This window comes from Pholcus phalangioides, unplaced genomic scaffold, assembly GCF_987345545.1.
Source record: "Pholcus phalangioides strain wild (caught in Gottingen) unplaced genomic scaffold, Ppha-v1.0 ptg000039l_1, whole genome shotgun sequence".
Lineage (NCBI taxonomy): Eukaryota > Metazoa > Arthropoda > Arachnida > Araneae > Pholcidae > Pholcus > Pholcus phalangioides.
In genome coordinates, this window is record NW_028301625.1 from 12,464,508 (window position 1) to 12,479,816 (window position 15,309).

At 35.6% G+C, this 15,309-nt stretch overlaps 1 protein-coding gene across 2 annotated transcripts in view; it reads right to left on the reverse strand.

Annotated features, from left to right (window-relative positions):
* LOC149065595 (kelch-like ECH-associated protein 1) overlaps window positions 1-9,688 on the reverse strand; it is a 44,126-nt gene extending 34,438 nt beyond the window's left edge. Inside the window, exons 1-4 of one of the 2 annotated variants that reach the window (XM_089253975.1) lie at window positions 9,672-9,688; window positions 8,924-9,373; window positions 6,324-6,488; window positions 4,673-4,822 (exon numbers count right to left, since the gene is read on the reverse strand). In XM_089253975.1, coding sequence (XP_089110101.1) covers window positions 4,673-4,822; window positions 6,324-6,488; window positions 8,924-9,178 — 570 coding nt within the window. In that variant the 5' untranslated portion in view covers window positions 9,179-9,373; window positions 9,672-9,688. Of the gene's footprint in view, window positions 1-4,672; window positions 4,823-6,323; window positions 6,489-8,923; window positions 9,374-9,590 lie in introns of both variants that reach the window. The other variant, XM_089253974.1, reaches the window with a different exon arrangement.
* Between the last annotated feature and the right edge of the window lie 5,621 nt (window positions 9,689-15,309).

Sequence of the window (15,309 nt, forward strand, 5' to 3'; positions counted from 1 at the left end):
ACCCTTTGTATATATATATCTCCCTATTACGTTTCTGACCTTACTTATTTGTACGACGTTTTGCTTCAGTTGCTATACATTTCTATACATTATCCCTGTATACAGGGCCTAATTTCTTCATGGGCAAATGAAGCCTTTATAACTTTGAGCCCCCGAAATTCAAACAACATACATTCACTGACCAATTAACATCTTTGACTCTTGTCGCAAGAGCCTCCTAATTCCTGCTTTACCCAGGGCCCTGCCTGTATACACTTCAATTAATCGACGTTTTCACTTCGATTCGAACTCCCAAGTCTTTGGAAAACACCTTTTCTATCAATCAAATCACATAATTTTTAAATTGGTAAAAACGTGTCACTGAAATACAGTGTTTTACGGTTTTCAAAAACACATCATGAAGAAACGTTGTAAGCGGAAAAACTAAGCGCGATCGACTGTAGTTTCTCATGCATATTTTTTTACTGAAAAAGTCATAAAATTTAAGATGATTGACTGTTTCAATCAGGGCTGCAACTAGATGCTTGGTTACCCGGGGCAAGCGCGCATTTTGACGCCCCCCTTGTAATGTTGAAGGAGAGGTTTTAGAATGAAATTTGCACACCATTGGGCTCGGGGCACGAGACCCGCCTGCTCCTCCCTAGTTGTGGCCGTGTTCAATGGCTTTTGAAAGTTACTGAAATAATTATTGAACAGGCTACGGTATGCTGATAGCCAGGTCCGTAACTAGGATTTTTGTCGCCCCCATATTCGATAATTTTGTAACAGTGTTCTCTGTTCCCACCTAAAACTGTAACCCCTATAAATTTTGCTGCCCGGAGCAGTTGCTTCCTCTGCCCCCCCCCCCTCTCTAATTCCGGCCTTTTGCTGATAGCAAACATATACACTATTAGTTCTTTAAGAGAAAAATCTTTCAAAAACGGAACTCAATACATCATCTACTTTTTGCTTAGATATAGAAACCGAAAGCAAAACAAACAAGTAAAGGACGTTTTACATAGCGTTTAAATAACATTTTTTTTTCTGTTAAATCTTGAAATGAATACCGTAAAATTGCTTGAGACTTTAGCAATAGTAATGTTATCATAGTATAATATTTCTTCTCAAGCATAAGATTTTGAATCAAAACGACAGATTTTTCACAAAATTGTTTTTTGGGAAACGTCTGTAAAAAAAAAGGTGGGGGGAGGGAGGGGGTAATTTTCAGAAAAAGTTCGTTTTGCAGTACTGCTTTTGCATTTATACGACGCATCGTATAAACGAGGTTCCATTAGAGCCCGAGCCCCCCCCCTCAACATTTTCAATAAGTTTACGCCTATGAGCACCACCTATCGGCTGTTCTTTGAGTTTTTTTTTTTTCCTGTCTTAAAAAAATTCCATGATATAGCGATACTAACCCTGCAAACTGTTTTTTGTTTCGGTTATTTTTCCGGATTTTATGAATTTTTAAAGTTTCTACTGACTTTTTGCCCACCCTGTATTGAAAATATCATTTATAAAACACTTCAATCAAACCACTTTTTAAGCAATTAAACTACGACTTCAGTTGTGATAAAAGAATTAAATTTAAATGAAAAATGAAGTGCACATTACAAAAAAATATCTTTGTCCAAATGTGGGAACCAGACAGAAGAGAGCATGTTTATAATTTGGCTGCAGTCGCAGAGTCAAAAATACAACAATAGATTGGTATATATACAAAATCGGTATATGAACTTCAAGTCTTTCGCCAAAGATAAGAAGTTAGCTAAGCTGTTCATTGGCAAGAGGAAAACAAAGGAAAAGAAGTATTGGATTATATTAATGCATCGTAAGGAAATTAAAAACATAGCCAACTACTTGGAAAGGGTTCTCACCTCACAATAGGTGTCTGTTGAGCAGCGACATATTTTTTCCTAGACATAAATTAGAGCACAAGAGATAACTTCTCAAACTTTTGCACTGAAGCTTGTGTGCTGAACGAAGATTGCTGAATTTTGAATAATGCCTAAAAGCAAACTATCAAAATTTTCTCTTGCAAAAGCTAGTTTGAGGAGGATGTGTTTCCTACTGATGGGATCATTTGTTTTGCAAAGTGTGTAAAAATAAAGTTGCAGCTGAAACGAAATTTACTGTTGCACAGCCCATTGGTAGGAATAAGCATAAAAAGAGAATTGAGCAGTCAAGAAAAAGTCTTTCTCAATCATCACAACTCCTCTTGAACAGTGTAAGCAGTGTACATCATCCTATTCAAAGATATCCTTCTTCAAGAAAATGTGCGGCACATTAATATCAGCTAACATACTTTTCGGAAAAAAACTGAACATTCAAAGTTTAGGGACTTCTTGGAGAAGTACACCGGACATTGTATACCCAATGAATCAATGCTGAGAAAAAATTATGTGATTGTTTTATTGAAATGATGAACAAGCTAAGATCTACCATAGCAGGCAAAAAAAACTTTTTGTTTCAATAGATAAAACAACTGATGCTGAAGCCCGGCCTGTTGCTAATGTCATCATAGGAATTTTCGGGCCGGATCATCTAGGAAAAAGTTCTCTATTAAATTCTGAGATTCTAGAGGAAGTCAATCATTCCACTAACTGTCAACTTTTTGACAAAAGCATGAATGTTTTGCGGCCAAATGATGTGGTGCACAATAATATTTTACTTTTCTTGACCGATGCTACTCTATAAATGATAAAAGCACGGAGAGTGATCAGAAGCTTCTATCCAAAAGCTGTACATGTAATTTGCCTTGCTTATGCAATGCATAGCATTTGTGAAGAAATTTGATCACGCTATTCGAATATTGACATCTTGGTTCCAATGTGAAAAAGATTTTTGTGAAATTTCATTATCGCATAGAATTTTTTAAAGCCAAAGCTTCTACATTAGTTCTGCTGCCAAAGCTTGTGATTACATGATGGGGGAACATGGCTAATGCTACAGTGAAAATTTTTAAATAGTCAAATCTATACTAAATGAAAGTGCTGCATGCATTAAAATTTCACAAACTTTGTTTTGTGCCAAGGTAATATTGAAGGTCACAGTTGGAGTACATAAGATCAAACTTTAATATTCTGGTTTCCACTTATCCAGTCCTTACAGAAAGAAAACATGGAACATATTGATGCTCTCTGCTGCATAGACATAGTCAGTGAGTTCTTAGGTGTGTCAAAGGGTAGGCCAATCTGTTGTAGCACAATTAGAGTGATCAAAAAAGACAGTGTGGGCTTACTATGCTCAGAAAAATTTCTGCTGTCTTGATAGGAGAGTCCGAAAATTTTGAGATTAAAAGAGGAACTAACTGAGTGAATCAGTTTTTTTTTTTTTTAATATATGCCCCTATATCATCTGTTGGTGGTCAGACAAGTTTTTCTCTTGATTTAAGACTTATTGCAGGCAACAGATCTTTCAATTTAGAAAACATGAAAAAACATCTGATATTGAAATGTAATGCAGATGCATTTTTAATTACTCAAACCTTTAAAAATATATATATTGTAAATACATATTTTTTTATTCTCATGAAGTGGATAAATACATTTTCCCGGTATATATTTGTATATTTTCACTTTCAGATTACATACCTCATTCAAAAATTATTTTTTTTATTAGAAAAATTTTATTGGTAATTTTTGATAAAATGTAATGTTGAGAGGGGTGGGGGCAAAAAAAGAAAAAAAAATCTAATTTTGTTCTTCTTGAAATATTTTCCTTCAACTTTTGAACATAACTGGTTTTCAAGAACTTTGTATTGTTATTCTGATGCATTTTTTGTCATTTTTAGGAATTTCTTTTCAAGTTTTTAAGAATTTCTTTTCAAGTTTTTAGGGCATTTTTTATGATCATTCTTTAGAATTTTTAAGGTCAACAACATCCAGGCCTTGATAATGTCCAGGTTTTTTGGGACATTCCAGATTTTCTGTTAGTAAATGTGCTGTCTTGAAAGCATTTTTCAGAAAATCCTTTTCTCTCGGTTTAATTTTCCGTAATCAGTGAATGAAATCAAATTAATTTTCGAGATTTAATTTAGTTGGCCATGCTGTTTTATTATGAAATTGAAGGGGAGGTGTGAAATGTAGGAAGTGAGATCCCTTGATTTTGACATACAATGTGGTTCAGAAAGAATCATCCAATTACAAAATTCTTTGCTTGAAATTGACCATTAATAATATTGTTCATAATAAGTAGACATTTCCTCCATTAACATATTACTTATCAGTCTGCTTTTAGTTTAATTTTAGTTTTTATTTAGTTTTAGTTTATTTACTTTTAGTTTATTTACTTTTAGTTTATTTACTTTTAGTTTTTATTTTAGTATGTAATTTTGAAATTGGATGATTCTAAGTCACCCTGTACAAATAACAAGTATATATTGATAAGAATTTGAATTCGATAAAATTACATTATATGATACATCGTTAAGTAGCTCAGTTAAGTAGACATTTTTTTGTTTTGACATATTTTTATTCACGTTGCTGAAAATTAAAAATTTCTTATTTGAGCATTTCTATTTATGAGAATCTCTCTCGACATCCCCCCCCCTCAGTTTATTTATGTACACTCGCAGGGCATTGCGACCCACATTTGGGGGAACCACTGGTATAAACATTGAAGCAGTAATCCTCACCAAGTTGAAATAAGATGCGAAATTTTTTTTAACCCACCAAAGTAGAATAATTATTACCTGGGAAAAATGCTGATCTATGAATTGATTTGCTCTTTGTGCTAACCCATTACAACCATGCTGAAGAGCAAAATCTGCGATACCAATGCAGTTTGATGGATCTAGTTGGTTTTCAAGAAATGTGCAGCATGCATCAATAATATGGTTTACCTGAAAAAAATTAAAAAAGGCAAATCTCTCAAAAAAAATAAATTACAATCATATCACCACATTTCTGAAATTTCCCACCATAATACACCATTTAGTATCATTTCTGTGACTAATTACATGGTACAGTTGAGAGTCACAATAATGGTCCTCATTGTTTGATAGAAAATAGATGTTATATCAGATGCGAAATATATAGAATAGTCATCATATGAAATAATTTGGGACTGATCACACCAGTTGTTGTAATGGAACAGTCGCTGTAACCTTTGATCATTATACAGAGTGTCTCAACAGTATTTAATTTTATTACGTACATCTATAATTTTTTTCTGACCTTATACTGTGTGCATACATGTTTTCTTACATATTTACTTTGCTGCTACTTGATTACTATGATTCAAAAAAATTGTGTACCTACATGACAACCCATAGTCAATGCAGCTAAAGTTTAGACTGGATCAACTACTTCATAAGAGATTTGTATGTCTCCATTTTCTTTCCATGTCTTTTGCAATTGAGAAATCTGATTACTAAGCATACTTTCAAATAGGCAGGATTACTGATTATTGCACTCAACAATACTCACTGTCGCATGAAATAAACAATATTATACAAAAATATAGCATTAAAATGTTTAAAATAACAGTTAAAAATGTTCATGCATAAATTAATCAAATATGCTCTCTTTCTTTTTCATTACTAAACAGCCCTTACTTTTGAAATGTTAATTTTATTAATGATCATCACTCCTTTACATTACACATTTGCAAAAAAATCTACTTGATCATTTCCCTGACAAAAACTCTCTAGGGGATAGAAATATAATTATAAACTTCACCTACCAAATTTTTGATTTTTGTTTTTAGAGAGTGTTTTTTCTCTGAAATAAAACATACTTCTCTAAATATGGATATCATTTCCAAAATGCTTCCAAAACAGTCACCAATTGTTAGCAAAATTATCACTTATTATTGAAATTGCTTTAAAGTTTGCTGATGGATTAGCTATCCCAAGTCGGAAGTGGGGTAATTTTGAGTATCTCATGAAAAAAAAATTGAACATGACGAATATGTAATTAACTTATTATGATCTAATTATCTGATAAAGATTTCAGTAAAGATTAAATAAGCTTTGCTGAAAACCAAATTTTTATGAGAAGTCAGGATGGCCAAAAATATGGGAATGTCCAGTAAAATATGTATTACATGGCCACCCTACATGTCTATTTTATGGATTGAGGGACCAAGTTGTAGTTTTACATGCACATAAATTAACACTTGGATAGGCTCTGCAAGCAATAGGAAATTTCTAATATGCAATAGACGATGGAAATAGAAATGGGAGAAATGAAAAATTATACTTATATTCAGAAAAGGAATACATAGGCCTATTTCTTTAGAACAAAATTTCATTTAAAATTTCCAAATACACACACATAAAGATTTCAGTGAATTAATTCTTCCCAACTAGCCAATATTGATTACTGATATAATTTACACACCTGAAACATGGTAGCTGCTGGCAGAAGATTACAAACATTGCTCTCTTCTATTTTAACCTGACCAGTATATGCAAAATGAATTATTATTGCCATGCTCATGGGACATACACCTTGTATGTTAATTATGGACATTTCTGACTCCTTTAAACCACTAGTGAACATGGCCTAAATTAAAATTGAGAAAAAAATGTTTAAAAAGGCAATATTTGAATTAAAATGTCATCATACAACATATGGCAAAAAAATGTTAATTTTATAATAATGCACATATACAGTAAAACCAAACCTCCTATAATGGTAACCTATGAACAACGGCCACATTTTCTTGGAATAAAATGCATCCTATTAGATTAACATTAAGATTAACCTTTGAACAAGGATTTCCAAATAATGACCATTTTTGGAAATTAAAATGAAAGTAAAATGATACATTATCACATAAGAAAAATACCCCTCAAGATTTGCTTTGAAGGATTTTTTTTTTCCTTGAGCTCTTCAAACATAAAAATAACTATGGGTTCTTTCCTATGTCAGTAGTTTTCAAAATGTGGTCCCACACACACCGACTCTGAGGGTTCCTCAAGTAAATGCTAATGGGTGCGCTAGACATGTTTCATAAAAAAGTGAAGCCAAAATTAGGGTTAAAATTTAGCAAGTGGCTATGTCATAAAACAGGAGGTCCTCGTGTTCCATGCTGTTTGACCAAGGATGCTTGGGTAAGCATGACATACTGCCCTAGATAACAACAAAAAATAACTGATTGCATCGAAGGATGAATCTGATCTTTTGAAGAATGCATGTCCAAGGATATAAGGATTATAGCACAACTGTATATACATTTTTCTTCACAAAATGTTTGAATGAAATTAACAACAAAAAATCACAAATATTCTTCATGGAAAAATTCACACACCTTCAATGAAAAATAAATGTCACATGGTACAAAACAGCTTCTTCTAATTATAGTGTTGGCTGCTATAATTTTACATGCAATCAAAAAGTTTAATCTACATATCAGAAATACTGAACATTTTAACAACGGTAACCTCCCAATAACGGACACATTTCTCCGGTCTCATTAGTATATATATATGCTATACAGGAATTATTATAAGAATACATCATTGTTAATATTTTGTTTATATGCTATACAAATAAAAGGGTCACAACAGACAAATTGCCTATCGAGTGGCTGAAAAAATATGTCAGTCAAAAAAATAGATGCCACATATAACCGAAACACCAAGTACATATAAGCATAAAATTGAGTATTATTCTTATAAAACTAGGTTTGACGTCGCGGATAACATCAGATGACTCAGAGGGTTACATCTGGCCTGCTCATCATGGGTTGAGCGTGTATGGTCTAGTTCAGTGGTTGAGAACCGCTGCTTTGTGTACACTTCTCAGGGACTGTGCGGCCAATAGAAGAAAATTTGATAAATAAACAAGAGCCATATGGGGAGGCCTTACTTAGGAGATTATGGTGCTCCGCCACAGAAATTATATACTAAAAAGGATTCCACGAGTTGATAAAGGTTGTGAACCCCTGAATCTAGTTGATCATGGGTGGGAATAAGAGGTCATTCAAGTATTACGTCAGCATCAGGGGGGGGGGGGTTTGGATTTGCTGACTTTTGATGACAAGGGGGGGGGGGTTTGAAGGTTGCTTACTTCATCAATCACCTTTTTTTGAAGATATGAAATATTCTAAGCTGCTGACAAAATTTTGCTGACAGGGGGGGGGGGGGAGGTAAAAAATGGCTAAAAATCTGCTTACGTAATACTTGAATGGCCCCTAAATAACTATTTGAGGGTTGCTGGTACACCGTCTTGGTCCATACCAGTTTTTCTCTCCAGTCGTTTCTATTGTGTTGCTCAGCAAGCCTAAATTTTAGGACGCCAAATATCAATTAATAGGGCTACAACTAGATGCTTGGTCAGCCGGGACAAGCACACATTTTGGCAACCCCTCTGGTACCACACCCAGGGAATCCTTAGCTTTGCGTCCCTGTCAATTAATAATTTTAATAAAACAGTGTCAATATATCATAATCAAAGAACGGATTATCATTTTACATACATCACAAATTTCAGTGTTTTTTTCAGAAATATAATGGCCATTTCCTATAAACAGCAGCCACATTTTCACGGTCTTATTAGTAGCCATTGTTGAGAGGGTTTGCTATACAATCATGGTAAGAGAGTAAAGGACGATTGGTTTTTTCCCTTCATTTCATTGTGTTCTCAAACATTTTGGAATCATTTGTGTTTCACATTGCTCCACAGAATATAGTGCCAAATCAGGTTGGTGATAAAAAGGACGTCGCCAAACAGCAGTAATCTGTATATTTCAAATTTACCCTTAAATTATCTGGCTCTACAGCAGCGGTTCTCAACGTTTATTGACTCGTAGAGCTCTTTCTAATTTATATGGTGAAGCCCCTTTTCTATTTTTAAAATCAAATTTGCTGATTTATTCTATTTACCTGGAGTAACCGCGAAGCCTGGGAAGTGCATACAGAGCACCGGTTGAGAACAGCTGCTCTATAGTATAAAAATGTTGAAATGAAACGAGACTGATATTCAAATAAAAATACCTTAAAATATGGACTAGCAGCAGCAAGCACAATTTTATGAGCATGAAAAACCTCATTAGATACTCTAATTTCAACATCACAAAGTTTTTGATGCCTCCTCATGAGAGCCATGACTTCAAACGCTTCTCTCGGATAACCAGACATGCTAAAGTACATTGAGCCATTATTGCACAGCTCGTTATCATCTTCTACAGGGGGTGGCTTGAAACATTGAAGTCTATTGTTGATGTGATTATGATTATGTTTCCTAGACATCTTTTTTGTCCTTATAGCCCTGATTAGAAACCAATTCCGATGCAATGTGAAAGATGTTTGTTGGACTTTGGGAAAAATCAAATACAGAATGTCTCAAGTAGTTAAAAATCTTCATTTCTTCCTGTTGTTTTCTCTTTAATCTTCAGCAGTGGATTGTGGAAAGACCACTGGTGCTTTTTGTTAGATAACTCAATCCTAAATAAAATAAAACAAATTACCAATCAGATCATTTTTATTTCATTTCTTTTCTTTTTTGGTACAAATATAATTCAATTACATCTCACAAATTGAAACTTATTTTAATTATTCACAAATACTAAAAATAATAAATCAATGCAATGGCTTCATTAAGATTGTAATGCAAACAATAAATTTTTATCTAACTATGTTATCCAATGTCTATTTAACTGACCAATATAAAAAATGCTTAATAAGAACGGAAAACACTGAATAAAACACTCTATACAAATATCGTGCAAAAAATTTTCTCAACCTCAAGGCAGTTTTATATCAAACCAAAGATATACACAAAACACTGTTGCCAGAAACGAATAGAAAAGCCGTGAACTCACGTTTTCTAGTCCATTTTTTTGTACTGAAGTTTATGATTTTCCTGTGTAATTCGTATAGTAATTTTGATAATTTCCTCGTTTTTTTTTTTTTTGAAGAAATATCTAGTTTTTACAATTTGAAAAAAAAATTAACTTTTTTGATCCAGTATCCTTTATTAAATCGTTAATGACCATATTTTATCGATACGAGAACGGTTCATCAAAACGGGACATTACGCTGGCCACATCGAGGAGAAATATAACTGGAGAGAAACATAATAGGGAACTATCGAGCTTATATTACTCGTAATATAATATAATCGATGAGGAGAACTCGATTTCTACTCTAACGCTGGACATCGTCAATCACAGAACAATACGCCAGTATCCAGTGGCGTAGCCGGGGGGAGGGGAGCGGGGAGCAATCTCTCCCCCAATCAAAATTTTTCCTACATTGGAACCCAGGGCCGTCTTAAGAGCATCATGGGCCCCTGGGCCAAGTGATTTTTCTGAGGCCCTACCTGACAAATTTTCGGAAATTTCAACCGGTTCTAATTTTTCTGAGGCCCCCGGGTCGTGCCATTGCCACCGTGACTCATGGTCGTGCCCGGGTGTGCCCATGCGTTAAGACGGCACTGTTGGTACATATTGTCCTAAATGACTTTTGATATTTAAAAAAATCTTGATGAAAAAAATTGAATTTTTCATTTTCTATCTTCACTGACTAAAATGATGAGTAAATAAGAAAAAAAAATCTCCATTTATATATGCGTCTCTTGCAGTTTAACAGTGATTGGGTTTATACTAGTCGTTTGAGAGAAGAAGAAAAAAAGAAAGTGGAGGTTTTCATTGCTATTTTTGAAAATTGCTCTCAAGTTTTTCATCCGGAAGCATTTTCAGATCAACCTCTGTTTCCACCTAAAGGACAGAATCTTGCACGCTTCTTGCTGTAACTTTTTTCCCCGCTCGTTCTCGGAAGAGCTCCTAGAAATACCTTTCATAGGTGCCTCAGTTTTGAGAATATGGTGTTCACGAAATGTTCATTCTGTTGTGAAGGGCCACCAAGAGCTTTGATTCAAGCGCTTTCTGAAGAAATTAGGCACGGGAACCTATTGTGGAGAGACCAAGTATCGTCTTAGTTAGAGCTTGAGCTCCTCCACCTTATGCATAGGAGACTTGGCTAGATTTAGTGCCTGGAAATGCCACGTTATCTGCATGTGCCTTGGCAAGAGCTTCTAGCTTGTGTATAGGGTAGGGGGCCATTCAAGTATTACGTAAGCAGATTTTCAGCCATTTTTGACCCCCTCCTCCCCTCCCCCCTTGTCAGCAAAATTTCGTCAGCAGCTTAGAATATTTCATATCTTCAAAAAGGGGAGGTTGATGACGTAAGCAACCTTCAACCCCCCCCCCCGTCATCAAAAGTCAGCAAATCCGAAACCCCTCCCCTCTCGATGCTGACGTAATACTTGAATGACCCCTAGTGTCTCTGCCTCTGCGGTGTTTGGTACCACTGGTTACAGTTTGTTCATGTTGGCACCTCTGCATGGCCCCCACATGAGTGGGGCTGGTAGGGCTTCAGCCCGGAACGATTCTTATCATTTTATTTTTCACGCTGTAAATTTACCATATAGGGGCCCTCCGATATCCTAGCCTAGAATGCCTGCTGCAGGATGTAGCCCCCAGCATACCACAGAGTATTGCGATTAACCTCTTTACAGGGACAATGCATCCAAGTGAATTTTATTTGTCAATTAATGAATTAATTTTTTTTGCGATGAATAAATATTCACAGGCGCATTTTTGACTCATTTAAACTCAACTATTCAGATAACTTGACATTTATTATTAATCAACAATACATTGCTTTACATACCAAATATTCAAAGTTATTTTAATACTCAGATATGAATTTATACATTTTGATTGTGTTTCACCGAAGCGATTCGCTTATTTTTTTTTACAAATAAATACCTGTCCAATACCTCTATTTTTTATACTCAGTACATGTATTTTCTTGATTTGCCGTTCACATATATGTATATTTTTTTCATGCATGTCTTTTTTTTATTTTCGCGCATTTAACATAGCGATACTAATTTCACTAGTGACTTTTAGTTTTAGCTTCATTGTATGTTGTCAATACGGGTAACCAAGTTACCGTATATACTCGTGTATAAGCCGACTCGTATATAAGTCGACCCCCTCACTTCAGGACCATCAAATCCGCTATAAATTGAAAACCCGTGTATAAGCCAACCCCAAAAAATCCGCGCATTTCAGAGAAAAAAAATTCTTATGTTTTCATGCAAAATGAATAGCTTGCGAAAATTTACAATAGAAAATTATTCAAACTTTTTAATCCGTTTCTTCTGAGTCTCCAAGCTCATGGTAATCCATCAGATCATCATAGGGGTGCGGCACCTTCGTTTTTATCTTCGTCTGGGTTGTCTCATCGCCATAGTCACTTTTAAAGAGGATATCATCTTTAGTTCTGTCCATCGCATTGCTGATGCAACACATTTTGAAGGATCGGATGATAATTTCGGTGGAAACAGAATTCCAAGCCTCGTGTACCCATTGGCACACTAGGCTAATGTCAGGTTTCTTCAAGGCACCACTTTTTGTAGTTTCTTTATCATCAGAACTCATCCATTCGATCCACAAATTCCTCAAATAGTCTTTGAGAGGCTTGTTGATGCTCACATCTAAAGGCTGTAGAATAGACGTTAGCCCACCTGGTATCGAAGCCAATGATGTTTTCGATTTCTTTGCCTCGGCTTTGACATTATCGGTTCTGTGGGGTTTGAACATATCCCATACCAATAATGCCGGTTCCTCGAACACTGCTACAAAAATTACTACTGATTGTGCGGGTCGATATTTTCTCATCAAAAACTCACCCGAGTATAAGCAAAGCCTCCTAGATACTTCTAGGAGGCTTTGGTATAAGCCGACCCCCCCCCCCCACTTGAGGAACGAAATTTTCCACAAAAAAAACTCGGCTTATACACGAGTATATACGGTACCCCTTGTCAACTCAGTGTATCAAAAATTACTTCAGTCTGTAATATGTTGTGCATATATTTTTCCCTTTTTTTTCATCTTGTATAAGTGAAAGTGAATAAATTTCATTGTATATTATCACGTTTAAATTCCTTTTGTGTTGGTGTTTAAGACTGTTACTGTCGGACTACTAGTTGGAGGTGTTTAGGCAGCCGTCCCCAACCGCGAATGAGACGAGACGGGGTTACGGGGGCTGCCCCTTTCAGGGACGTGACCATAGGGAGAGGCCACACCCAACACCACCTATAGATAATTTTATCTATGGGGGTGGTGGCACAGGCGCGGATCCGAACACATGTTGGTAGAGGTGGCATCCTCCCCGCTTCCATTTTTCACGGTTTTAAATGGTTTTTACTGATTATACTTTCAAGTCAAGACCTAAGGCACATATATGTGCACTTTTCAAACGGCCCTAGTAACCTTCCATAATTAAAATTAATTAATTTTTTTCTTTTAAAAGGGCATTTTGACACACAGTGGACGAAAATCAATCAAAAAAATTTTTTTCAAGTCAATTTTGGCTCAGGTGTGGAGTGTCTATCATGTAGGCTCATTCGATCGTCCCTTAGAGGAGAAATAAGTTTTCTTATAGGGGAAAGTGCCCTATAATGAGATACTTTTTCTAAATTTCTGATTCCCTGATTCCTTTGATTCCCTGATGAACAATTTCGTAATTCTAAAATTGATTTTGTACACTATAAATATATCTGATTCAACATATTGATAGCATTTTCAGAAAAAAATATTGCAAGTATACTCAAAAAATGATTTTATTAAAATGGTCGAATCGGATGTTTTTGGAACAGGTCACCCAATATGAGACACCAAGGGTTCCTAATATGAGACACTATCTCATATTGTGCAGTCACACTGAGAAAGAAACATTTGCATGAAAAAATGTATTAATTGTATTTAATTAATCGTCAAAATTGAAAAGATAATATAACAAATTAAATTTTTTTTACGAATAACAATCATTGCACAAAAATGCTGTCTCCTTAATTTCTCCACAATCCTCGTTAGACCATCGAGAGCATAGCATACATCTTGCCCACTTCTCTCCATGGGTGTCCTCTGAAAATCAGGTTGAACAGAACATGCATTCTGGATTAGACTCATCGTAATTAAAATCTGAATCACCTGGTCCAGTAGAGGTGGTTCTTCGCCATCGCACGTTTCGTCTTCACTCGAATCTTGTCTTTTCTTCTTAGTTTTAGCCAACTCTTTCTTGGCTTTCTTTTGTTTTTTTCTCTTGTCAGCCCCAGTTTTCTTTGTACTTTCTTAGTTTCTTTTGTTGCTTGACTCACTGTTTTTCTCCAAGCTGTTTTTTACATGGTGAGTTGGTCAGCAATATTGCTGAACCCGACCGTGAAGAAGACGATGTACTAGGTTTGAGGGGATAGCTACTAGGTTTGAGGGGATAGCTCTTCACAACTAGATGGAAGGCCATATGTTTATGTCTGCACAACATAAACCAAAAAAGTGTTCAGACATAATAACGCAATATTGCGATAATTGTTCCTCCAACTCTGCAGTCAAGTCCGTCTTTCTTCCCCAAGCTGACTTGTACGACTTCCTAGGCCGATCTTGCATCTTTGACATACCGTTCAATTGTGAATTATTTTGCAGCCTTGAGGTAACCAATTGGTTTCCTGTGGTTCCCAACTTCGAGGCGCAAATGCGAGCCATTAAAAGTCTCGCCACAGAGAGCAACAGGCCTACAACGATAAATTATTCAATCATTACACTTCATTCATAGTTAGAAAAACTGGTGGCAGATGGCAGCACTACACATAACAAGCATTACACAGAAACAAACTTCACGTCAGGTTTCACTACACATACACGCGCATTCCCGCATGTACCAATTCGTTAGAGGTTCCGCAGAGGAATATGGACGAGGTACGTGTGTGGTGTAGTAGTAGTAGTAGTAGTAGTAGTAGGTAACCCATCCTCTTCTCCTTAACAGCATTAACTGATTCCGCTATCGCTTCTCGGGACCATTTCTTTCGCTTTACAGGAACCATCATAAAAATGTTAATTTGCTTTAAGATCACTGGAAATAAATGAGAAGAAGTGGTACTTTAGGCGTCTATAAAATGAGGTCTCAATATGAGATATCGCATATTATGGACTTCATTGTATCTCATACTGGGCAAAACCAATGTTTAAGAAATATCACCGAATAAATCAAGAAATAAGCAAAAGAATTGAGAAATCGATACATGAATATGAAACTACATGTAATGCTGAGTATGTACTAATAACGAAATGTTTAAAAATGACTTACATTGTGCGTTGTACAACCCGTCGAAAAATAACTTCAAAAACTTTTGGGCAGGCTGCGCAGTTAAATATGCTCCTGAAGCTGGAGTCGCATGCAAATGAGTAAGGTTATGTTGTTGGCCGCTTCATCTACCGTCGAGCTAATAGTGCATACCTCTAAAAACAGATGTCACAACCGCACAAAAGAGATAAAGGAGTGTCTCATATAAGGCAAGTATCTCATTATAGGTC